Raw genomic sequence first — 27,956 nt, forward strand, 5'->3', positions numbered from 1 at the left:
ATTACACAAAAAAATGTCCACAAATATATTAACTGCATTTAATTTTAAGATTTATTTTTTTGGTACAAGAATCTGTATTAAGCAAATGCTACGATGCTCAACATTGTTTGTACATATGTAAATATTGATGAAAATTACAGTAGAAATACAGTCTTGGTTAAAGTTATTAACTATATTTAAACCATCATAGTCAAAGCAACACCGATTCTGAGATCTCCTGAACTCCCTGAAGTAATTTAACAGTCCAGATCTAATGTACATAGAGAAACCCTAGGAGTTAGCAAACAAGCAGGGAACACCAAAAGGAGTAACTTTTTCCTCTTACTTATCTTTCCAATAACAAAACACCCGCATAGAATAACTTTTTTTTTTTTTCTTCCCTCTGCATACAGTGCTGTAGCTATCATCAGGTTAGATTTATGGTGCTCAGGGATAGATTGCTAACAAACAAGTGCTGAAAGATCTTGGCTTCCAGCGGTACGTTTAGCTCTGCCAGGAACTAAGGACCAATTTTATTTATTAAGTTGAATTTATAATAATAGGAACAACCAATCACATACGCTTGTTGCCTTGCCAGTGTCCCTAACTAAACTGGCATCTCTTGGCAATTCTCCCCAAACCAGACTCTTGCCTTTCAAACTGATAAGCTGCAAAACTATTTTATTAGTCTGGGAACACTCTCTGCCATATATGTACCATAAAACTGTACCTAAAAAATAAAAGTTATTTAAACTGCTCTAAAATTTAATGGGGCTAGACTATTTTTTCTCCACCATGGAACAGTTTATCTAGGGTTTGTTTAAACTAGAGCATCATACTTTTTAAAAACCTAACATAGATATTCTAGTTGATTAAGTCAACCTCCAGCTCTGTTCTAGGCATCTAAGCATATTTCTTCATCTCCCTTCTAAGATATGCTAAAATATAACTTTACCATCAGGATCTTCAAATGTTAGATAAAGCGTGCTAGCTATCATACTTAATACATCTCAGCCAATATCAATTTTATTCAGATTTATATATGTATTTTAAAACTAAATCACCAATCTGAATATCTATTCAAATGGAAAAGAAGTAACAGTTCCACAGAGATTTATGTAGTCTTCTAGTTTTCCGTTTATTCTTTAGATCCTCTACTGTTCTGCAAAAGTTCTACATGAAAAACTGGATGAACCACTGGAACAATCCAAAATCTAGTGAAGTCAACGACTGATCAGTGGGAACCACAACATTTGGATAGAAGCTACAGTCCTAATCATACAATTGACTCCGTATGGAAAGGATTATCATCCTCCTGCTGAAAAAGAAATATATTCCACCCACCCACATGTGTTCCACTCATCACTCCAGTTCAGGATGTAATCTAATTAGATACAAAATTGGAAAAGCAAACTAATTATACCATGACTGATATTAAATGTACGAGGTTAATATTATTGAAAAACAAAATCATTTTTCTCTGTAATAATTTTTTTGAGCCTCAAGTGATATGTGTAAAGACAGGTAAAAACACTTTAAAGGTAAAACTTTCATAAATTATTAAATGATATGGGTTTTCCAGTTCCACAATGAAAACAGAGATACAAATCTAAGGTCTTAAGAGCTATCTACATGTTAGTAAAGACCTTCCCAAGCTCCCCTCCACATTCTCTGTACTGGTGGGCCCCGAACCAGTTCTCATCTAAGGCTTCTCTGCTGCACTAATGCAGCACAGCACCTGGTCGGGTGGACCCCACATCTGATCACAGCCACCTTAATGTATCACGTATGGCCCATACCCTGCAAGACTGCTGCTACCTAGCTGCCTTTACCAGTGCAGGCATATTTTAAATCCTACCAGTTTTAGGTAACATAGCACGCAAATGCAAATTGTACAAAACCCCAGCTTCTGAAAAATGGAATTGAGTGTTAAGTACTTAAACACACAGGAAATTACTTGATGGGATTCTATTAAAAATATCTATCTATATAAACTTCCTCTGATTTCCAGTTCCCCCTGGAGTTCATCAAATCTTCATCTCATATTTAAGTTCCTTAGTACCTTTGAAAATATTACTCTTACATGCTTTAAAAACCATACCTAGTATGCTTCTTTAAAACACATTCATTATAAGATTTTGCGCAAAGTCTTATAGCAAAAAGATTTCACTAATATCTCAGTATTAGAAAACTATTACAGTAGTTTTCATTTTTTGAAATTGACAACCATTTTGATACTTCCTTGTATTATTTTCTGAGAATTGGAAACAAAAATAAAGGCAAATTTATAGCTTCCAGCATAGTACCAGTATTTCCACCTTTTTATGTTGTTTGGTGAGAAGGATGAAACAGGAATAATTAAGAGAGGAAAAATACAAAGGAAGGATACAAAGAAAGTAACAACATTAAAATTTATGTATATAAATATGGACAAATAGCTTTTTTCAAAAAAAAAAAAAATACAGAACTATCTAAGAGAATGTTGTTACTCACATTGCCTTCCAAAAGCTCCTCCACAGAGCAACTTTGGTGTGACCGCTGGTATTTTTCTTGAAAAAGTTTTCCATCAAACACTTTCCAAGGCATCAAGTCCTCCATTCTGAATGGAAAGCCACAGGCACTATTGGCCATAAGCAATGTTGTAAGGCCACGAATAAAGACAGCACCAAGATGTACAGCTCTGGAGTCCACTTCCATAAGCTGTTAGCATTAAAAAAGAACAAAAAAGTAGACTTCACAAATCAGGGAATATAAGCAATTTTAACATGACATAACCAGGCAAACAGCAGAGCAAATGATAAATAGCCCCGGAACTGTGACAACGATGGTTTCCTATTGCACAGTAGAATTCAAAGGATACTGTATCTAGTTTTATTAAATAAAGTGAAAGAAGTTTGAGTTAACAAACACAGCATCATACTCAAGTTTTTTTTTTTTTTTTTTTTTTTTTTTTTTAAGACAGATACATTCAAAATGAAAACTGAAAGACAAATGAAATAACTATTCTCTATAGCATTTCTCAAACATTAGCAGTTTCCCGAAAGGAATTCTGTTAGTGGAATGCAAAAGCATGCGCTGGGAGTATAAAAAAGTGATTTGCACAGTGATCCATTGCCCTTCCACAGCTTGATCAACTGATATACGTTACAGCACTTAGAAATCATTTAAATTATAAGATTTGACAGGATGAAGTTTATTGTGCCCAGGCTTCAGAAATACTTTAAATACTTGAAAATTTCCTCTGACTGAAAGGCCAAATTATTTCTCCTCAGCATGGATGTCTCTAGAAGAAATACAGGAATGGTATGACAGCATCCAAAAAAACACAAAATGAGAAACTCAACGAGACAATTAAAACTTTTGGCCAAAATAAACTTGATGGGTGAATTTGAAAACCTGTTGTGGCAGAGTATAGCAAACTGTAGAAGTCCTGAATCTAGTAAGTGGAAAACTGGGATTTTTATGCATTGTATAGGCAGTACAAAGCTCCTCAGTGGGGAATGCCTCGTCTACAGTCTGTACCAGAGCAGTCTGTCAGGACTAGGAGGGATTCACAACAATGTGGCCATCGATACGGTAATCCACAGCAGCTGTTGTACCCTTAGAGTGCAGTTTTCCTTCAGTGCAAGTTCTACCAGGAACGGAACAGCATCCATAACAGTCCAGAACAGAAAGCACGAAGAGGTGGCTCAAATTTGTCTCAGCCGTGGTTCATGGAGAGCCGCGAGTTGTTTGTCTGAAATGCACTCGAAAGGGTTGGCTCACCATTACCAACCACAATATCATCTTATACTTGAAAAGGTTCCCTAGAGACTTACAGGTATGCACACACACACTCACTGCCCTATGTATACATATAAACAAAAAGATCATAGCATACAACACAAAATATGATACTAAAATAGATCAGAACCGCATCCCCGACACCCAAAGTCCACATAATAAAACCAGAAAACCTTTGCTAACAACACAAAGCCACAAAACATATTATGAAAGAGCCAAACAGTAAATAGTTTGGAAGAATATAGCCAGAACCAGGTCAAAGACATAAGCTTTCTGTTTTATTCAATAAGCAGAAGTCAGTTAAAACACAGACAAGGGGCAGTACAGTTCTGTTAAGCCACCTTGAGGAGAGGTGTACCTTCATTGGCTAGTTTGTTTATTTTTTTTTCCTACAGTGAAGAAGCAAAGTAGGACTCAGAGGTGACGATGCAGACAGAAGATACGAGGTAGGGTGTCTTGAGCCCTGCCTATCCAGAGCCCTCTTGGAAGAAGAGCTGCCTCCAGTGACTCTAGGAGAGGCATCAAGGGGACTAGCAGGGCACTGGTCCAAGGTGACACCCAGTACCTGCAATTCACCCACAAAAACTGCAGACAACCGCAGGCAATCAGAAAAGGACAGAAAACAGGACCTAATTTGAGCAGTCATTTAGAAAATGAAAGGCCCATCCTTCACCTACTGTGACACTTCATACTTCAGTAAGGAAGACCTTCTTCTCCTCCCCCATTACCCGCTTTAAAATAAAAGCATTTTCAGGATGGGAGGCTGAAACTCGTTTTCAGGCTGTGAATTTCAGGAAGTTACTGCCTCCAGCTGTTAGTAATCATCTTCCCAGCTGAGACCAGTAACTACATGCACACTTAAAACTCTCTTGCTCTGGCAAGTAAAGCAGGTTTTTGCAAAGCACTTTACAATGCTGAAAGGTACTTAAAAGAGGAATGTGGTTAAATGAACCAGTATTATTTGTACTGAAGTAGACTGTAAGAGTCCATGCAGACAGTCTTAAGGTTACAGCTGAGAGATGCTTAAATCACACTGACTCAGTCATTTCTGATCACCTGGCCAAATCTCTAGACCTTCTTCAGAAACTAGTTCACGTCAGTTCATGCTTTCAGATGGAAGCTGTTTGGTTTGTGACTGAAGTGAGACTTTATGAATGCAAATCCAGTGAGGGAGAACTGCTGGGAAACTTCACAACTCCATTTTTTGTAAACTAATCCAGCCGGGGAGTTCCTTCAGGGTGTATATACCCTGGTCTCCTTTGCAATGCAGCAATAAATTGAACTTCAAATAACTTCAATAAAATGCTTTGACAAATACTAAATAACAAGTACAAAATAAAGGTGAAGTTTTGCTGTTTAAGCTATATGGAAAATGGACTTATCAAGCTGAAATTAGCAGCAGAGTCCAAGAACAACAGTTGCACGCTAATCAGCTGCATCAAATTTGGCCAAATTTGTGTTGGTATGACTCATACAACCAACATTCGCTTTAACATGGATACTATAGATATTTATTTTTTATTCCCTGTCACACAAATCAGTATCTTCTGTCATTGGATTATCAGTAAGTACTGACAACATCAAAAAATTTAATTGCTGAAAACACACTTTCCGAGACTAGCAAAAGCAGGTATTTAAGCTGCTGAAAAGAAAATAGTAAATGCTGGCATATGCAGCAAGAAATTTCCCATCTTCTAATTTAACACCTGTGTAATAGATCACTATTAATTCATACCTTTTAACATTTATTAATAAAGATCTGCTCTTACTGTCCATTTTAATCCCACTGGTACTGAGGATGTAAAACAGCCGCTAGGACAGATTACTAATACTATATATAGAAGCTGGATGCCATCTGGGCCACAAATCTTTAAGATAAAGATTTCAAATCTTTATTTTATTTTGTTCTGAAAGCTCTAAGCATACACCCAACACAAGTATGCGATTAACCCAACTTTCTTCAATTATGTTATTCAAATTAATACAAAACAACTGCATAGATATTTGCAGAACAAGTGTCTAAATGGGAATATGAAAAAAATTGCTTTTGATGGTGATGCACAAAATAATCAAATATAGAAAGGGACTTTGAGGTCCCAGTTTGACTGCCATCTCAAGCTGGAGATCAGTGTAGTACTGCCATTGCTACCAGTTGTTTCTTCTGCCTAAGTGAGTATGCAGCCTGAGCTACCAATACAACCCCAGCTGTGCTCTCCAACTGCAGCTGAGGCATACAGGTTAAAAAGATGAAAGAAAGTTGCTGGTGACAGCTTTTACAGGTAGAAGGTTTCACTGTCTAGGGACATCAATCCAGACCTTTCCTTAAGCACTAATGTAATGGGAGGACAGGGGTGAAGGGAAGGCTTATTTTTTTCATAGAAATCAATATTGGCAAGACTGTGGCAAGAGCTATCAACAGTGATTTCTTTATTTTAATAAGACAGGAAATACATTCACTAAAGGGTAGTTTCTATTTTCTATGTCTGGCAATGAAAAACAAAGAAAATGAAAGCACAGCGAGTCTATAACAATGAGCCCCTGCACATGGCAAACCACAGACTTGCTTTGCCATGGGAATGCTCACAACTGCTTGGTGTCTGCAATGCAAAGACGTCACGATAAGTGGAAAATTCCAAAAGAAAAGAAGCCTTGCCTTCCAGGGCATTACACCCTAGAGATTAGTTCTTATTGGAAACTCTGTCTGCTCTTTTTCCTATTTTTATAAACTCGGGACCCCAGTGAATCATTTGAGATACACCCCTGTGATCCTGCTGCTCCTACTCTTACCACCAGCTGATGACATTTGTGCGAGGGAGCCCAGGGGTGCGTGAGAACCGCTCCTCCTGCGCCGGCCGCCTCTGCTGTGCTCCTGCTGCTGCTCCTACCACTCAGGGCTGGGGAAACAAAGATTACTCTTCCAATTTGCCCACATGAAGACTGAGGAGAGAACTCCAAGGTCACGGTCCTCTCATAGCAGTGCATCAGAGGTTACTGATACCGTGCTTTACAAGGCCTGAGCCGAACTGATAACCCAATTCGAAAAGAGACAGAGAAATGTAGTAACCACATCACTAATGTCAACATTTTTTACAACAATTTGAGAAACGTTTTTGCTAGAAGAGCCATCCTCAGGGCATGATCTCAGGCCATGCTTTTTTCTGCTCTGCACAGTGCTTCAGCTTATGGACCACAAGCTCAGGCTATCTCTGTGCTCGCGTGCATCCCCACTGACCACAGAGAGAGGCTCTGCATGCAGGAAGCATTCGCTCACAGGAGCAGTTTGCAAATCTAGACCAAAACACATTTTCAGGATGTAAAAATACCTTTGTGCTTTAAGGAAGAATTTTTAGACCCTTAAGACTTCTTTGTGAATTCACAAATTATTTCTTTGAGAGAGGTATGAACTTCTCGTATGTGCTTCAAAAGCTGCACTTTTGTGTGATAAGAGTATGGCAAAAACAACCAACCAACCTTGCAGCTCCTTCACCTGGAATGGTAAAACTGAAGATTTTTGAGGGTTCAAATTCTGTTACAAGGATGAATAGGCTCTACCACACTTAAAAGGTAAGGGTAAGTCTCTGAATATGCCTAATGTCAGAAGAAACAAATGAAGGCCAGAAGCGTAACCAGTGGTAAAGCTCTCTCACTATCTTCATTTCCAGAAAACAGGAACAATATAGATATGGTAATAACTTCATATTTCTTTACTTTACATTTCATCTGTACCTCAATGCTCCAAATACTACATTTCTTTTCAGAACTGGTTCCTTTAGTAAGATTTTTAATAACATTCTGGGGACATACATTCATTATATATATATATATTTAATATTGAATCTTGGGTTAAAGTTGTTCTTGCACATTTTTCCCTAATCTGTTGTCTTTTTCCTGTGGTTATTTGAATACAGAAGATATGAATATGGTTAACATTTTAAAATGTAGATTTTAAAAGATATGACTTAAAATGGCATACTTCTTTTTCTTTTAGTTTTCCTCAAAAGAATATTTGTGTTTCTGTTATAAAAAGGAAAACACAGCACTCAAGGACAGGTTAGTACGTGCTAATTTCTGCTTAAAATTAATCAATTAAAGAATTATAATTTAAAATCAATATAACTTGATCCAAGCAATAAACCACTGGAATTCAAGTGATGGTGATCAAAATAGAAGTACTTTCCTAGTTTAACCACTTCTTTTTAAACCCACTTGAACTCAGTCAGTATATTATCAGTATATTACTTCATGTATTATTGCTCTCAAACCCACCTGTGTCTTAAAAGATCAAATATTTAACCATAGGCGGTTTATGTTTGAGCAATAAAGGCAGCAGGTAGATCCTATCTCAGGAACTTGTCATTAAAACAGAAAGGCCTAGCTTTGCCTGGGAGAGGCAAGGCACGCTGTGGTTCAAACATAAACAGACGAACTGTCAAATGAGGACCACTTCACTGGAGTTGGATTTGCTACAATGGAAAGAATTGCTGAGGAAATTTTTTCAGGCTAAAGACAAGGGTCCTTGCTTGAATTCCAGGTCTTGCCTTCGGCCCTTAGCATGAATTCCCAGTGCAAGTTGTCCAAAGATACTATAAATCCAATGCATGGGAACGATATGCTCTGCTCTTGAGAAAAAATAGGCTAAACCAGTGCAACAGTGGTGATTTTAAGGAGTGTTACCCTAGAGAGAGAGAGGCTGGCGAAGCAGTGTGTTTACTTGGCATCAGTCAGCTTTGTGCAACAGGTGGCTGGAAGCGTAGCGCTTCACCTGCTTCCTTCACCTGTCAAACTGAGGGAAGAGGGAAGTGCTGGTATTTTGAAAACACGATTAAGGTTTATTCTGAAAAAAGATTATGGCTTAAGTTAAGCTCTTCCTGCTTAAACAAGGCGGGTGCAAAGGAAAAGGGAGTCTGGAAAGAGGAGCAGATCCTGTGAGGGCCTCTGCTGCGACAGAAACTAGCAAAACCAGTTCTTAAACACTTCTAAGTCTTCACAGTAAATATTGGGCAGTAAACAACCCAATTGTTTGGTGTTTATACCTTGAAGAAGGTTTATTTACTGGGTTTTATCAGGAGTTTGATGTAAAGTGATACACTGTTGTTTACAGGAGGCCAAAAACTTCAATGCAGTCAACCTAAACAAAGCTTCAAAATTGCTTTTACCTTTAAGCACCAGATGTAATAATAGCAAAAATGCTACTGCTAACCAGTCTACAACCAGATAAAAATCCCCTTTGGTTGCAGAAAGACTGCTTTTTAATTACCTGTTTCATTTTCAAAAATACCTGTCTTTATCAGAGCTCTGAAGTCCTATCTACAGCACAGCCTAGCATAACTCAAATTTCCATGATGAGGACTACCACAGTAGCTAAGAAGTTGAGCCCTTTCAAGTTATTCATACAGATATGTCATGGACAGTGCACTATCACTTGTAGAAAAAAATTAAAATAGCATCACTTTCCTTATTTTAACTACAACTGTACAATTGCTAGACTCCGATCTAATGATTACACAGCTAACAGCAGTCCATAATACCTGTGACATTTACAGATCATTCAGATAAACGCTGAGTTACAGTCATCAGGCTAACCGATTAACTGTGACCCTGCCAGCAGCCACATCCTTTCCACAGAAATGGATTCACTGGGATTTTACCTTTAAATACGTGTTTGTGTTTTTAGTGACGTATCTTTGAACTTCTTCGCCTTTCTCTCATATAGATAATATGGGATTTATTAAGTAGCAAAATGTATTTATTTGTTTGGGACTTTGAAAACTCCCATGTTCAATATATTTTTTTTTCTTCTTCTTCATATGCTAGTTAAAAATTATGGAATTGCTCCATCTGCCTTGCAACAAATAAAGTTTGCCCCTGATGGGAGACAAGCTCCTGACGGGCTCCTGGTATGCCTGCACCAGCAACCGATGGGCTCTCCGAACCTCAGAAAATCTGCAGTGATGTGCTTCTTTCAGAGACTCCTCCATCCCTATCAAACCCTCCTGAAAATAGCCAACATATTCAAAAGTTATTAGGAGACCATTATTAGAGACAACCAACTTAAAGAACTGTACAAAAGGCTGCCTTCCTTTCTTAGTTCCAGCAACTTCCCAATGCAAGCCTCCAAAGCCCAAACGTCTTCCACTCCCTTAATTTCTGACCCTCACTCTGTATTTCTGTATTCTACTCTGTGTTGACTAGCTCCTTGAACAAAACATTTTAAATTACGGGCTGCATTTACCATCACCTGCCTCTTAACCATACTCCCAATCTAAAAACCTCATCCACGCCTTACCCCAGGCCCTTTCCCTTTGTTTAATCATAGGACTAGTCCATAAAAAAGGTTTAGGAGTAAAATATCTGCCACCGACACAACCGCTCTGCAGAATGTACTTGGCTACCTTTGCCACAGCAGCAGATTACATTGGCAAATGCTAACTGGTTTGGGGTACAATTCTTCCATGTGCCACCCTCTGGTGTCCTCTCTTGTGGACTTTTTTAACAGTGTACTGTGAAACTGTTGCTGTGGATTAAGACATCATTGCAACTACAAAGAAATTTTGATAGGTGGGAGTTTACTGCTAAAACTGTCCAAGGCTTAATTAGCCAAGCTAGAACTTACTTTCTCCCTGGAGTCAGAGTAGATATTCAAGACTTATTTAATTGTCTCAATGTATGACCAATCCCTCTCTAATTTTTGAGTATACACTTTTTAGGGGCTTGATCTGTTTCTGTTCAACAGGAAGACTGATGAACTTCAGCACGATTTAGATCAGGCATTAATTACTTGGTATATCTGAAGCTCGGCACCTTCCAAGAAAGCTTATGACAGCTGTTACTAACGTCACATCTGGTATAAATGAAACTGCCAGTGAACCAAGATGGTTTGTACAGGGAATTCCAGGAGAACAAATACTGTTTGCCAGCGCAATAAAGTGTTTTTCTATTCCCCCCCTGCCCCCCCTCCAATTTCTTTGTATAGTAAAGCAGCTGTACCACAGGATTAGTTGATACTAAGGTTCACCTTTTGAAGTGATAGGGTACAAGGTAAACAGTTCGGGCTAACGGATTTTCCAGGTGTTAAGTCCACAGGTTAAGGAAGAAAAGAGCAGGTCTACTCTATTTCAGGACTATCTTCAGGTCCAAGACAAATCAAACCATGGATCAACACAACAGTATCTCAGGTGACCTGTGAAAGGACCTGTATCCTATATACAATAAGTAAGCAGAAAGCTATTGCTACACAGGAAAAGATCCTTAGGCATGCATTAACTGCCCTTGCTAAAACCAATACATACATTATTTCTTATTGTGCAGGGAACTGAATGTTGCTTGTGTTAAATCAGGTGAATACATAGTGGCATAATTGAATGTAATGTACCTTTTTAGTTAATATGCATATGCTTTCTACTAGTGCTGGTGTTACTCTAGACATGCTGATTAGATTCCTGAGCAATTAAATAAATCTCCCCATAAATTGTATTTAGCTTGCTCATACCTACAAATTTTCTTTGGAGGTAACAAAACCACCTTTGTAGATCTGGCATTATTTTCTGTGGGTTTTGTTTTCTCACTTATAAAACCAGAATAAAGTTGTCTTAGCAAGTGGTGATGTCATGAGGTGCTAACGTACAACACTGGTAACGAATATTATAATGTATACACCATCTTTCTCTTATAATAGCTCCACTTTTTTTATAAAACATTCCTTCAACCACATCTCAGCTATTGTTCAGTTAGTGTCAAATGTAATTGTAATGAATGAAATGTCAAATGAAGATGAATGGGAGGAGAATATATGTGCAACATCACTCCAATATGAATGTTAAGAACACAGTAAAAAAAAAATAAAAGCTAGCACATTTGTAGAGCACTTTTGGTTTTAGAACTACTGTTATTGAGATTATTGGCTGCATGAGTGTTACAAGTAAAAACTAAAACGGGAGAAAAACCTTAACAATTTGACCAAAGTCATAGAAGAAGCAACAGATAGGAACAGGACCCTGTCTTGACTTTTAACCCCTGGACAATGATGATGTCAATCAACAATACACTTGAAAAGAAAGAGCGCAAATCAGTTCTTGGTTAGCCTTGCTGTTTCCGATTTCTTCACGTTGAACATCTCTACCATAGCCATTCGATAAATTCCAGTACATCCTATGAAACCCAGTAACCGCATGCCTAAAGGCTTGTTTTATCTTCTCTCTCCAACCACCTATATGTGGATGTTAGATCATTTCAGGGAAACGTTTTTGCTTCTCCCAAGTTACATTTTGCCATCTGCTTCTCCAGGGCCAGGCCAGGCAGATGTGCAGCCTGCATTCCTGCTCAGGCGTGACAGGGGCACGCAGGCAGGTGCAGGCAGCCTGAAGCAGATGACAGGCAGGTGCGCGGGTGCCACCGCTTCCTGATGGCATGCTCCCTTCCCTCCCCAGCTTCAGCCCCTGCCCGTCACCTGCCCTACGGTGAGTCAGGTCAGCCCTAAGAGGCAACGGAGAGCAACCCCACCTCTGCCATGCAAACACCAGCTCCAGCCCTCAGGTACCGCTTCTTCCTTCTAACGCAGTATGCAAGGAAGTGAAAACTATTTGTCTTGTGAGTAAACGGGTACTTAGACCAATACAAACCTAGCAGGAAAATATCAGTTGATACCAGAAATTAGTATTTCCTTCTCTGTAGTAACTTCTTTCTTTTTTGAAAGCTGACAGTTTGCTCAATTGATATTTGGGAGATCTTTATTACTCGCACTAGCAAAAATTACATTTCATCTTCTTCAGTATTACTGAGCATGGATTAAAAAGTAACAGTAATTTCAGCTGAAATGCCAGATTACCTTTTACCTTAAAGTAACCTTTATGCTATATAAAGCTTGCAAGCAGTTTACAACCGAAACCCTGCTTCTATTTCCTTACTGTTGAAACCTTGCTAATAAGCTACATGACAGTTAAGGGGAAAACTCATAAAAAAAAGCATTGCAAGCCCATGAGATTATGGAAAAAAAGGCAAGATCTCTTCCACAAAAAGGAATATAAATCCTCTGGTTTAAGGCACTTGCTCAATGATTTTCTCCATAAGCAAAGAGCATCCAACTAAATATTTTTTTATTTTTATTTTTTATTTTTTTTCAGAAGGTAGAAGAGCTGATCTGGTCATGCTGGGGTTTGTATCCGTGCCACTGACACATAACAGAATTCACACAGTTATGTGAATTTTGATACTCGAGATTATGTCAAATGTAAAAAATGTTCAGGGAAGCAGACTCTAAAAATACTAATAACTATATCCAACTTGGTAAAGAAGAAAATGGTTGGGGAGCAGGGGAGAACAGCAATCTTGTCTGCAAGTCGAGTATGGCAGCCTAAAATTTTTTTCTTATATGTTTATGAATCAACACCAGCAAAGAAAGGCAGAGACAGCTGTCTGTACAACAGGACCAAAAGAACTTGGATTTCTTCAGAACTTCAAAGGATGATTCTGAAAATACCAAGAGATCTAGATACTGGACTTGCAAAAAATACTGTAAACAGTGAGTAAATTGAGCTCCTGAGATATAATTCTGTTTGCACAGATGTTTAATCTGTGCAAGTTCATAGTTCTCTTACTGCCTGTTAAGTATTAGAGCCATATACACCACTTCACATTTATTAGAGAAAATAATAGGTCTCGCAGAGCAAAGGCAGCACACTGAAGCAGGCACGCAGGCCCGAGAGGCCAAAATACAGTTAACAGGAGAAAAATAGAGTATGGAAACCTGAATACATTCAGACTTAATATATAGATTTAATATAAGCAGGATTCCCAGTGTGAAACTGATTACTCTCTGAACTTGTTTAGCGGAATGTGAAAGGTTTTCAACAATTTCAGCACAATCAGGTACTCTCTTGCTGTCTTCATTTGATGCAACTTACTCTTGATTAACCACGTAAATTTTTTGGAATGCTTAGAAACCAAACTAATTTAACTACTTGAAGACTTGAACTCTTTTTATTTGGACTGATTCACTTAAGATTTTCTTGAGGCAATGAGAAGAAAGTTTTATTTCTGCAGTTGAACAGGGACTGAACCAATCTCAGCGTGAAATCACATCCTATACTACTGCACTTTTGTTCCAGATTAGCCCAGAACTCTGAGAAAATCCTAAAGACTGCATAATATGAGAGAATGGGCTCTGAAGCAATGATAGTAAACCACCTCAGCCCACCCTTGCTCCCACCTGACCAGTTACAATCTCACCAATCATCTTAAAGACAGTATTGTTGGATGCAAATTCTGTGGGAATATGAAGCCCTGACTCAGTAAAGCATTTGGGAATGCATTAAAATTCCTCTTTAGTTAATACCAAAAATATATCATTAAAGCATATCCTAAGAGAGTTTTATCTAGGAGATCTTTACAATATTCTTACTCGTATTTTATGTTTTCCTTAATTCAATTAGACTGCAAGTAAATAATTATTATAGGAAACAGCCATATAGGTACAGTAAACATAGACAGAAATGACTTCATTTCTCCTGGAGAAATTTTTATTTTATTTTTAAACAATTGGATTTTGAAAAATGTAGATTGCTTACAAAAGCTGTTTGGAGTCTGTCTGAACAGTATCACATCTAATGGTGTTGACAAATGTAGCCTGGCTTGCCAAATAGGTCAAAGACAAATTCTGGAATATTCAGAGTTAGGGTATTATTTATGCTTTTCTGTTTGGATGGCAGGGGAGAAAAAAAGTACTGAGTTAAAAATACAGAATAGCATTAGCAATATTCTTCTGAAGTGTGAGTTACCCTAACTAAGACACTTACACATTACTCTAAAACATACTACTTTATTTGCATGTATGTGGCTAGGTATCCCTCAGGAAAACACTTGAGAAAAAAAAAATTACCTTGTGTAATATTGATATCATACCATTACCAAAGTAATTCTGCTTCTATTGCACCACACAACAGAAAATGTTAGAACCTTCTACACAACTACTATTCTTGCTAAAGCTATTTCTGCCTGTCAAACTAGTTTGTTGAGTTTTTTCTTTTTTTCTTTTCCTCCAATTGTTCCCAAATCTAATGAAGTAATGCTTGTTACTGTTTTTTTTTTTGTTTTTTTTTTTTTTTTGTGAAAGTCCATTTGCAATCAAATTGCATAGACTCTCTGGAACTTACCATTTAAGACTTAAAATGACTGTCCACATTTAATATCAGTAATACTGTCCAAGTAACTGAAAGCACTTGAAAAATTGAAGATATACATTGCAGGCTTGACTTTCTTATATGTCATACACAGCCAAACAGATTCTTTTATGAGTAGCACAAAAGATGTAACTAGTCCAAAGTAGATATTATGGCATAACTGGATATGTTATGGCAAAGCTATAAAGAGCTTGCAGATGCCATAAATACCAGCAGTAAGTGATGCATATGTCCATCACGCATCTGCTACTAACTTTTTCTTCGTGTATTATGACATACATTTCACTCTTAAAAGCATTTACAGAATCCAAGTTTCATCTATCAATTTTCAGGCATTATTATTTTTTTTTTTAACCAAATTTTCCAAACTGATCTTTGGCTGCGACTTTCAGAAATACGTGATTCACAACTTTCCACCTCTAATACCAGTGTTCACATATTTGAAGAAATCCTAGAAGAAATGTATTATTTCTGTTTGTAACTCACTGTGGCCTCTCCTAGTTGAAGAGTGTTCTACATGCGTTAGAGGTGAAAGATGATCTATAATTGCACTTGTAAACAACCAGGGCTAGCACAATGTAGGAAACAACACTGCAAGCACGACTGCTGGTGCCTCCTTTTCTCTGCAATGGCTGCAAAGTTAGACTGATGGCTCTCTGGGCTTTCTGCCAAAACAGCACACCAGATTAAAATAGAAAGAAGGGAAATAGGCAACCTGGGGTCCAAAACTTAATTCTGACCTTATGTATAAGCTCTATGGGAGGCTTGGGCAAAACAGAACGTTAATATACCATAAAAGGGATGTACAAGGAAACTAGATAAAAAATAAAAAGAGAAAAAGAATTTACAAAAGCCCTTGTCTATCATATGCACATTTCAGTATTTTGAAACCATTGATCTTGAAAAATAACCAAATCTTCACATATAAATATTAAGCAGTTAGTTTCTGAAAATGGCATCGTGTATTTTAGTTATATGTCCACAGGTCACTTTCTTTCAGCATGAGATAAACTGTATTTTTATGGCTTTCACCCATTTTGTTCAAACCACAGACATTTGTTAATAAATTTGTGGGCTTATGGATCTCATTAACTATGAAATATGGATCATACATCAGAAAGCAGATTTGGAATTGAAGGCTGAAAAGATCACCACATGAGAACAGGCTCTATTTACATTTTCTCTCATGTTAACAGTAGAAGTTGTTTTCTTCTGCTCAAATATATTTGCTAATGGACTCTTGTGCAGAAACAGAGCAAAACTACTTTGACCAAATCAGTGTTCTTCACAGAATTGTTTATAAGGAGTAAATATTAATACTGAATTATTACTTAAAATGTAGAGACAAGTCCAAGATTGCAAATAAGCAAACATTTTCATAAATATTTGTAGATGCTGGCTAAGTTTAATGTAACTTCTTTGAAACTTTATTAAGTTGTTCCTAGGGATCTTGTTTAACTTCTCAGAGGAGAAGAAAAAGTATGACAAGTACTCTGTTCTTCTGTTTTCCTACTATGAGGCTCGTGTATTTATTAGCTGTGTACTAGTGTACTTGTTATAGTGTAATTATTATATTTGGGTCCTCTACTGATTTTAAACATAGAAATTTAAACTATTAAATATCTATTGATAACATGTTTCATACTTATTAAAATAAAGTGATCATCATATTTCAGTTTTGCAGATCTACAAAACAAACATAGAAATGTGTAAAAACATTTTAACTATTCTGAAGTGGAATTCTGAAAAAAGACCTGCTTAAATTGCAATTCTCAGAATGCTTGCTCTATTGATCTGTGATTATTATTAAAATATTTGTAATAAAATATTCTATTAGATTTGTCTCCTGTCCTTCCAAGAGAAACTTCACAGGATATAACAAAGTTCATCTACACACCACTTTTCAGAAACACAGAAATGAGAAACAGACCAGTTTTTACTTTTCCAGTGAAGTGAGATTCACCTCATATATATATTAAAGTCAATCCTACCACAAAATTACAGGATGTTTTTGATATGAAAGAGAAAAGCTTTTTTTATGGCAATACATCCAACATGACATTCTCTCATGATATAACTTGAAAATTCAGGAGATATGCATCAAACTGCCAAAGAGCAACTATTTTCCACTTGGAGATCCAAGTCATCAAAACACAGGAAGGTAGATTAATTCAAATGTAACAAGGGAAAGTTTTCGAACTGTTATTCATCTATTCACATCCTCAGAATAGAAACAGGCCAAAATCTTTTCCTCATTATTCTCTTTATAGGGATTTATTCTGGCTTGAACATCTACCAAAGGTACTACGATGAATTTCAACAGAAAGCACTAGGAAGTGCTTTATGAATGACAAGAAATAGTCTGATACAAATATTTCAGCTGCATTGCGTGAATCTTTTGTTGGTTTTTAGCACAGCAGAATGCATTTGTGCATGAAGTGCTGATATAAGCAGCAGAGTGATTTAACTTTTGAAAGTACCTGCCAATGTCAACCATAACTCAATCCCAACATCATACTGTCTTCTTCGGTAGAGTGCATGATACAGCATAACACCAACTTCATGTTTCATGTACTTTTATGCCAGCAGTGGATGAACAGACAATACTTGATCTTCCACAGGCTTTGTAAGTTACAAAATTTTGTGAACAAGTTTCAATTAGCAGAATGACTGCTGGTAAGTACATGGTTGGATGCAATAATAAGCATCCCAAACTCAGATTTATAATTCCATAGAACCACAACATGAATGAATGAACAAAGACATCCAAATCAAAGTGAATAAACTTCCAAGCACTTTACATAATTTAGATTTACATAAATTTACGTAATAGCACCTGTAGGCACATCTATAACCAATTGTTTCAATACTTCCTAATTACGCTTGGCTGCCTTTATGCTTTTACTGAATGACTGCCATGTCAGACTTGATAAAATAATGATATGCTCAACAGTAAGTGCAACATTATATGTAATAATGTCTTCAAGACAGAAATAAATCCTACATTTTTGCTGTTTTCCATATTGCTTTCATTTCATTGCTTCCTTTTTGTTACATAGATCTACCATTGATTACCTAAAGAACAAATGTCTAATAAATTTGGAAGGAAAAAAAGTTATCTGTCAGAATGAGTCAATTAATGAAACTGGAATCACACCATTTTTGTTATTTTGGTCTCTGTGCACTAGAAACCAAGAGACAGTAACAGGAGTGTTTGGTTACCTTACTATTAACAAAAAAGGACTTTTAAAACTCTGACATGGCCTGTTCAAAGAAACAAAGAATTCCCTGGAAATATAAACAAGATGTTCAGAGAGAAGGTAGACTAAAGTTCCAACCATTTCTGACCCTTCCTTTTTTTTTTAAGTAACCCCACAACTCAAATATCCATTGACAGATGCAGTCTGTTCTGTACACTGCTAATAATTCAAATGCAATCTGAAGTTATGACTTTGAAAATAGTCTTGCATAATCAGATATACAAGAAAAACTAGTTAAATGACTCCGTTTCAATAACCATCTAAGAACCTGGTTTTCCACATGTGAATTTAAGAAAATAGGAAAGGGAGAAAACAGATTTGCAAAGTGTATAAAATTTTTAAAAGAACTCTTGAATAATTGACAGCCATGAAATTTAGATCTTAACTGAGAATTCCTACCTTCATCCCTCTAGTCTCATGACTACACAGCACATGGAAGAGAACATGCTGAACCTCTGCAATCACTGTACAGAAAAACACTGCTACAATGTACATTTCCTTAACCATTGTCAGTATCTTCCAAATTATCTTCAAAACTTACTACAGTTTGGTCCCAGATCTAAAAGCAGATTCTAGAAGCCCTTGTAAATATTAGGTAATCTTCTCTTTCTGCCCTTATCAATACAGTGCTATTACTAACATATCACAAGAAGATCTTTACTTAATTGACTGCTCATATATAAAGTCTCTACCTCTCTAGCTGATTCTACAAGCATCCATGATTACATAATTCATATGGTTTCTGCTGTCTTAATTTTAATTCCCTGCTACACATTAATAAAAAATAAGTAATAAATAAATACACTATCCTACTTCGAGACTGCACTGGAAAAAAATGATCCACAAATCACAAGATTCAAGTGATTAGACCACACCAACATGGGAAAAAAACAAACAAACAAACAAACAAAAAAACACAGAATAGCTCTCTGTAATCCAATATTCTATAGAGTAATTCAATAGGTCTTCACTATAGTGGGCCACATTAGGTAAGAAGACATTTTTTCTAGCTGGATTTATGTTCTGCCACACAAAGTAGTGCCAAACTTTATTAAATGTAGTGATTTTCAAACAACTGATGTCCTGAAACACTGTCCTCCTCAGGAAAAAGGAATGAAGCAATAGATCAAGATGGGATTGACCGTTAAAAAATTTCCATTGGCTAGACATCCAGAAACCAAGTCAGGAAGAAACCTGAGACTAATTTGCTCACCCTAGGATCCCAACCACTACAGAATGTCCCTTCTATTGATTTTTCTGCATGATTAACAAATATAAATATTCAAAGCAGCTGTACCACATTAAAAGCCTACTATTTTCTGTGATGCTCAATTCCCATATCTTAAAAATTAAAACAGAATTCTCCCCAGAATATTTATTCCTGAGTTACCATGAACATTTCATGTTACTCAGTTATTCCAATCAATACCTGCAAACGCTCCAGCTGAGACGCTGACTTTCCTCTGAGGCAGAGAATGAGAGCCACAAATGCATTTAAGTCTTCCAGAGACAGGCTATGGACCTAAAACAGAGATGAAAGTAACATGTTATTTGAAGGCTCTGAAGAGAAACTGTTAAAATTGGCCCCTCTTTTTCTCAAGCACATCAAGACATTGATTTAAGTCAATGACCTCATGGAGTTATGACAACCATGAATGCACTGTCTAGGAAAAGATACTTACATAGAACAAAAAACTTCCACAATTTGAATGAAGTGCATAGCTCACCATACCCATGTATAGCATATATACATGATTTCCACTCATCAAACAAAATGCCCACCCTTCACATGTTCCCTTCTCCTATTCCCTTGAAGTTTCTTAATTACAGGAATTTTCTTCATATCCATAATGCTGAGCATAGTAAAACAAAACAAAACAAAAAACCACCACCACCACCAACAAATCACTCTATAACCAAGCCCCAAAATAAAAACCACCTCAATGAGCCACAGATGTGATGAACATTAGGATTTATTTCAAATGGTTACATGGTTACCTGTTGAAAACTTAAAAAAATAATCTAAACTATTTCAATTACCTATTTTAAGTTAAAATTCAGGATTGAAAAAAACATACCTGGATTCTTTCACTAGGTTACATAGTGATGTGAGAAAAACTCAAAACTCTAAGAAAACTACACCTAAAATGCTTAAGTGAGAAAACATGAAGGAAAATTCTAAATTATTGTAACAGTTCACTCAAATTCTACCAGGAAAGGGAGAATACGCGGCATTTACTGATGTGAAAAAGTATTCTTGGATTTTGTAGATGCACATGGTCAACCTCAGAGGAAAGACAGTGCCTCTAGAGCAGCTGGACTGACTCCCTGACTGTCTAATTCTGATCATCTGCTTCCTCTGTAAGAACAGTAAATTATACTTGTGCAACAAGACAAAATACCTGCTACAATTGTTGAGGCTACAAAGAGGACTCTAAGTGAGATCCACAAGGCATTGAAATTCAGTATCAGCTGGAACTTGAGGGAAGGTTTGTCTTGCAAAAGTGAGGAAGTGTGTAATGTGGGATTACAATACAGCTAAAAGGCTGCCTACAACTCTGCTTTGTCTGTCTTTTAACAGCTTGATTTTCAGGGAATGTTGTGCATATCCCACTTCAATCTCTTACGAATTTCTATTAAGGCTATCATTAATTACAAAGTAAGAAAAAAAAAAGAATGAAGGTGAGAAAATAAAAATATTGATGTAAATGAACAGGAAAAAAAAAACACAAAACAACACTAAGAAGCCATGTATGATTACTTCATTCATTTATTTGCTTAAGAGTAATCTTCAAGATATAAATTACTCAACCGCTATTGAGAGTTGTTTTATTTTGCTTTTCTCATCAGGCCTTGTTGCTTATCCCATTGTAAAATACTTTCCTCTCTATGAAGTTATTAAAACTTGCATAATGTAAGGGATATCTGAGAAGTTTTAAGTTTCCAATTGCTCCTTGGTACTCATTAACTCCACCTGGCTGCTAAGATCTGATAATGGCCCTACTTCACCCTGTATTTCAAGTCAGGTGTCACCTTTGTGTAGATGGCAACACGTCTGCAAATTTTATCCATTGCAGTAACAGAAAAAGTGACTTATATCTACAGAGCAATTCTTAATACTTGCACAATTTTGTCCTAAGAAAAGTAAGTCAAAGTCTTCTTGCAAATACAACAGGAAAAAAAAAGTCCTCAAGAGAGCAGACCAATAAAAATGTTTACCAATGTCAAAACATTTCTTTAGAGAAATATTTTATTCAGTATCCCAAGTCAGTGAGTAATCACACTTGCATTGTCAGATTTCTTCTAAAAATGTAGGAGCTAAAATATTGTTTCTATCTCCCCTTTCTTTGGAGGCTCTACAGTTTTATCTCTGAAGTGATTCACTACTTTCACCATTTTAAAAGACATTTAAATGTCTTTTTTATTGTCATTTTTTCACTATTTTTCTTCTCAATTGAAGTATATTTGAAAAGTACCCTCATTGAAAAAATTACTCTTTAAATCATGCTTTATATGCTGTTATGGCACACACTTTGAGGAAGCCTGGTTGGTCAGTATGCTGGTTCCTCAAAAAAAAACAAAAAAAAACAGTTTTAGGTTGGTTTAAATGATATCTAACAAAATTGTTGAGAAGTTTATTTCTCCCTCATATGACCTGACGGAAATGATGGCGGCGTGCCTCAAATGGAAGCCTAATATTAGGCAACTTAAATCCCTTTGAGTTAACAATCCCCTTTAACTCTTTAATAAAAATTCAAGACTGAAGTGTAAAGACAAGAATTAGGCCACAGCTAGACAAGCATTGTTTTCTCAGCTACAAAAACAAATGGAGGCAGTATTGCCAGCTCAAAGCATGGCTTCTGACACTTACTCTTGCTCTTCCTTTCAAACACACCATGAAAACAAATGGACAACAACATCAGAGAACTAAAAAAAAAGAGTTAAAAACAACTAAGCAATGAAAAACATTTTGATCCAAATCAATTTGCTAGTCTGGTTCACAGGGTAGATTGTATTTATGCTTCTCAGAGGGCAGAAGAGAATCAGGAAAATGGGACAGGTGTTGAGAAACTGGTACTGCCATGAAAAACTTTCCATCAAGCTAAGCCCTTTTAACATGATCTCTCTGCTAGTCTTCTTGCTGAAATTACAAGCTGCAAAGCTGTTTTTCCTCTTTGTTTTCAATGTTAGCCACTGGATAATAAATTCTGAAGGTCATATCCCTAAACACCTTTTTTTTTTTCATTTTATTAATATGCTGCGATCAATCCATACATCTGTAGGTGTTCCATCACGTTACTCAACTTCTTAATGCCACTAAAGAAACCTTTCTCAAATAATTCAGTAATCATGCTATGAAAGGGTACATAGAATAGCATGATAAATGAATGAAACAGTGAAAACATACCATATCCAAATACAAAAAACACTTAAAGTATGTTTTTCAAGCTAAGTACACAATTCTTATCTTGTTGAATTGAAACAGTAAGGCATGAAATGTTGTTTCATGACTTTGATCTTCAAAAAACTTTCCATTAATATTTTGCTATGCAAAGATTAAAGAAAAAAGGAGCTACATGGATCATTTGTAGAATTCCCATACATACTGCCTCAATGTGTCATCTAAGTCTGCGCAAACATATATGAAGGAAAAAGAACAGAAAAGCCACGGAGATCCTGTTTTCACGCATCATACAACACTATAATTCTGTCATTGAGGCAAGTGAAGTATGAAAAAGCAAAACAAAAGACGAAACAGTTCAGAGGAAGAAAAAGTGCAACAAAGCTTATCAGATTAGATAAAGGCATTCTAATTTTCTCATCCTTAGAGAGGAAAATCTACTTGTGAGATCACCATTTGAAAGGTGGCAAGTACAGACAACATATTAAATACCTAAGAGAAATATAAATAATGAAGTGTTATTGCATTTAATCTTGCATTCCTTTTTATTACAATTAAGGTAGTCTGCAGGCTGCCAAGCATTTAGAATTATAGCAAAACTACTACCTAATGATCCCCTATTACTCAGACTTTAATAAGCAGAACCATATTCTCAATTCTGGCTTGAAATGGAATAGATTGACAAAGTAGTGTGAAAAAATAGTGAGAGCTGACTAAATATTTATACTGCCTGTTTGCCCAGCCTGCATAGTCACCTGAGGGGATGTCTCCTTTTGATGACACTAAGGAAACACTAAGAAAAGCTCTAATTTGCAAACGGGTCCCCAAAAGGGTGGGAAATCCCTCAGTTTACACTTTGTCCGTTAAACTGCCCAAGGGGTTTTGTCATGGGCATGGGAGAGTTATTATGAACTACTAAAAAAAAATAAGTGTTTCTTAAACAGGATGATGCATGTTAAATGAAGTAATTAAAATACTGTAATGCAGTACTATTATATTTGATCAACTATGCCTACAGTAAAGATTATGAGAAAAACTGACCACAGGCCAACAAAAAAGAGTTTACTAGTCAATCACACCTATAAGGGATGACAGCTGAAGAAGCAGTAACTGTCCCAGTTACCTGCAGCATTAGATAGGCCACCAAGCAGCAGAATCCTGCAACAGGTGCTTCTAGAGCTTGGAGCTCTTCCATCAAATCCTGAAGATGAAAGCATGCCAGAAATGTACTGTACCGTTGCTTTTCCACTTCAGGTCCCTTGGCAAACCACAGTGTTTTCAAATTAGGTGTTCCACCTACAAAAGAAATCCATTATTTTATCTTGGCAGCATCAAGATAAAACATGCTTTCCTAAGTAAAATTTGAAAGGAAACAACTGATCTGCTCTTGGCACTCGCAAGGACCACAGAGCGACAGTAAAATGTATTTGACAAAACTTGACATTTGAAAGAAACACAAAATATTAAGGCCTCTAATTTAACCAAATTGTATCAAATACAGCAACATTTAAGCAGAGTGGACTGAATTCAACTGTTACAACAACACATACAACCTTGAGACAACAGATATTTAGCTTTTGCAAGAACGTTTGCCTAGAAGTGTGTGCTATTCCTTGGTGACCCAGAGCTTTAAATGAGGTAAGTTTCATCATAAAAAATGATTCAACAGGATACAACCACATCCTTCTTCTCTCTCATAGCAACAGTGCATCAGATCCCCTCAGGATGCTAGAATTGCCTTTCTCACAACCACCTGCTTTAAGAAACAAACTGGCCACCTACACCATTTACTGGCATGCACTCTCCACATAACACTGCTGGCACGATTTTTCTGCACTAGGTTCACCAGAAAGTTTGGGGAAGGAAAAAAAAAATCAAGGCTATCTAGCAGTTCATACTCTTTAGTCTACTGTATGAAACATTACTACAAACACATGCAAAAGAACAATCATCATTTATGTATATCTTTTCAGGCTTTTCTATAGTACCATTCACCACGGTGTCTAAATGCTTAATATTTATTCCATGTTGCCACCTCCCAACTTGTGACGTGTGAACTAATGCAAAATTTGCTCCCCATTTAAATTACATTTAGTCCATTACCAAAATAAACACTAATGCATGTGAAATAACAGACCAGCTAACTGGTTATGCCTAAGAATCCCAATTAAAGACAGAACCCTACCATAAAACACTGCTGCTTCTGTAGTTAAATAAAAAGGTGTGAATTTTAAAAGTGGACCAATTACGCTGCATTTGGTAACACCTTTTTTTTTGTGTGTGTGTGTGACATGCAGCAGCTGTAGTCCAGTTAGGAACACTTGGTGATAATAAATGGTTAAAGTGACAAGGTGCTGAATCTACATAGATGCTGTTTATTTAGCCAAGAAAACTCATTTACCAAATGGTATTAATTCTTCAGAGAGGGTGAAACTAGAAAGTTCTTGGTATTTTCTTTCTTCATCTCCTTGGTGTATGTTTGTCTTACTATTTTTAAGACCAACTTTCTGTTCAAAAGTTTTAACTATGTAAAGAGCTATCATTGTGCAATCCATAAGTTTCTAACCTTAACCTTACTTTGTAGGAAAACATACATATTACATTAAAAATACCAATAGCTTGATTTGGGTTAGACATGTGGTTAGCAGTATCACAAACACTGGCAGCAACAGGACCAGTATAGACAGCACCGTAAGAGATTCAGACTGCTGTTTTTGATAGTGGTAATTGTTGCATTGAGAAAGAAAAATAAAAATAAAATAAATAAAAAAAGAACAGCACAGTGACTTCGAGGAAGAAATAGATATGCAAAGATAATATGCATAAAACTAAAACAAAGCCAACTTTCCCAATCAAGGCTAACCAACTGTAAGGGGAGACAATTTTTAAGTAGGTAAACTCAAAGAGTTTTGATGGCTTCTGCTTTCCCAAAAGTTCACGTTCAGCCACATATGGAGAAAGACTCCAAGAATCAGTTAAAGGAAAGTACTCTTTCCATCTGTACTTTTTAAAAATGAATTGCATCCAAGGGTATACCTAATAATAGAAATTTTTCTTCCTTCAGAGTAAAACCATGAACTACATCAATAATCAAGGCTACATATCTATATTGAGAGAGCTCAACAAAAAATTCAAGACATCTTTTCCATAAACAGTTCGTTATACTTTCAGAAGTGACATCAACTTGCGCCTGGGAAAATGAGGTACTGATGAATTATGAGTTATTTACTCTGGGGAAGAAAACTTGACACTACCTCCTTTTGGAACATACCTGCCAAAACCATTATTTTTATGAAAGGGTCTCAATGCATTCAACAAATAATTAAATCCATGTCATAACCGAGAGAGAGAGAGACATTTATTAACCGTTAAATGAAAGATCAGTAAAAATGAACAAATATTCTGAAGTTTAATGACTTTCCCATGACCACATGTACAGCCAGCAACAGACCTAAATTCATATGCAGCAGACCCCCAAAACAGTTTTCTGCTCTAGTTGCAACCTCACTACATACTTTACAGCAATTATAAAAACATTTCTGAAAAAGAGAAATTTATTTGTAAAGGAATGAGAAATATTTTGCTTACTGAACACGTCTAAATATTTACTAAATTAACTTAAAAATGACAACAACAGCAAATCTGAAAAACAAAAGGGAGTGAAACAGAAGAAAACATGCTTAAAAGTGTAACAGATACATCTTTACAGTAAAGATTAGTCAGGAGAAAATTATCTACGCTATTTGGGTCATAGGAGCCATAAGGTCCCATGAATTACAGAGAGAGACTTAAACGCTGCATATGATTATGCCTCTTCTCAACATGCACTAAACTGTGTGAAAACTGTATTCAGCAGTGTGCAATCTGTAGTCCTTGGGCACTCCCAGAAAGAGAGCATCACAAAGACGTCCATGGAAATCTAGAAGTAGTACTTGCTTAAATACAAACACAGACAAACAACAAGTGAGAGAAAAGTAATTTGTTATTTTTTCCTTTTCACTCATACATTTAAAGACATTGTCATATAGAAAGCATTGTGAAAAATAAGAGCACTTCAAGGGAAGACAAATATTTATTTCATTTGTTTTAACTTCAATAACTGATTTACAAATATGGAATGCCTGTGAAAGTTGTGGAATGCATTAACAATATGATATCACTGAACTTCGGGCTTATATGAAGGTGACCCTCACATTCATACCGACTTATGTCATGTCATCATTCTGTATATAGATACAAATGTATATTATTTACTGTTCATTTACTGTTTGAAGTAATAACTATTGAAATTTCATTTTATAACACCAGTAATAGAACTTTAACATTTCTTTGTTTTACATGCTCATGCAAATACTAAGCAACAAAGATCAGTTTATAAAAATGTTATAATGCTCAACAGGAATGCTCATCATTAACTTGTGAACAACCTTGGCCAATTCTCAAGATGCCTTAAATCCAAATGCAAATTAAATCTGACCATTAAAGAAGCATTCAGAAGACAGTAATTTGAATTTGAGCATACTCATGACATATTCCTTTAAGATGTAATGACTAGAAGACTGAAAGTATATCCAAACTCCTGAAGTATAAAGTAGTCTGCATGCACAACCAGCTAAAATATCCTACATGTTTTCAGAAATAAAATGGAATGCAGAATTCATACTTTCCCAGTAAAGATTTTTAAACCTCCTGTTCCATAACAAACTGCACACACATCAAATAGATCGGCTACCTTCACAAGATATGGATGTTAAACAGTAATTTCTTAGATCACAGACCTTCTAAAAAAATTCATTTCTCAGAGACAAATTTTGTTTTTATTTTATCAATTTAAGTAGTGCTTTGTCAGTGTGTGGGAAACATCACAACCACATTCATTCAAATGAAAGGAAACATTCCAGAAGGGAGATAGAGAACATGAGCAAGCGCGGATGACAATTCAGCAGATTCTCTCTCAAGAAAAATACACACACATAATAAAACCTGTACTTTAAACGTATTTTAAACTGTCACCTTAAAGTCTTAAGGATTCAATGTTTCATTAAAAAACCTTACATTTGATACATTACCTGCAAGCCTTTTAGACGCAAGACAGTTCTGCTGTTTTAGACACAAAAAAATCCATTTATCAGTGGGATTTTTTTTTAAGACCAATGTGAAATTTTTATTTAGTGATATACATTATAGTTCAAAATTAATATCAAATAATATTTGTTCAGACTTTTTAATCTAAATCAAACACGACAGAGTCAAGAATTCACATATATTCTCAGCATATTACTAAACAATGAACTACTGAAGTACTTGTGATGATGAGGCTATTGTTTTTTCCCAAAAATATAAAACAAAGAACTTTCC

The 27,956-nt window shown here is 36.2% G+C and overlaps 1 protein-coding gene across 6 annotated transcripts in view; it reads right to left on the reverse strand.

Moving 5' to 3' along the window:
* Positions 1–27,956, reverse strand: part of FAM120B (family with sequence similarity 120 member B) — a 61,787-nt gene that overhangs the window by 11,643 nt on the left and 22,188 nt on the right. For all 6 annotated transcript variants that reach the window (XR_013948523.1, XM_080585220.1, XM_080585219.1 and 3 more), the window contains 3 exons: positions 23,722–23,894; positions 19,626–19,718; positions 2,473–2,679 (listed from right to left, as the gene is read on the reverse strand). Coding sequence is in view for 5 of the 6 variants with exons in the window: in XM_080585220.1 (XP_080441346.1) it covers positions 2,473–2,679; positions 19,626–19,718; positions 23,722–23,894 (473 nt within the window). In the remaining variant the exon portion in view is untranslated. The remainder of the gene's footprint in view (positions 1–2,472; positions 2,680–19,625; positions 19,719–23,721; positions 23,895–27,956) is intronic.

This window comes from Anser brachyrhynchus (genome assembly GCF_964034855.1).
Source record: "Anser brachyrhynchus genome assembly, chromosome: 3".
In the NCBI taxonomy this organism is placed as follows: Eukaryota; Metazoa; Chordata; class Aves; order Anseriformes; family Anatidae; genus Anser; species Anser brachyrhynchus.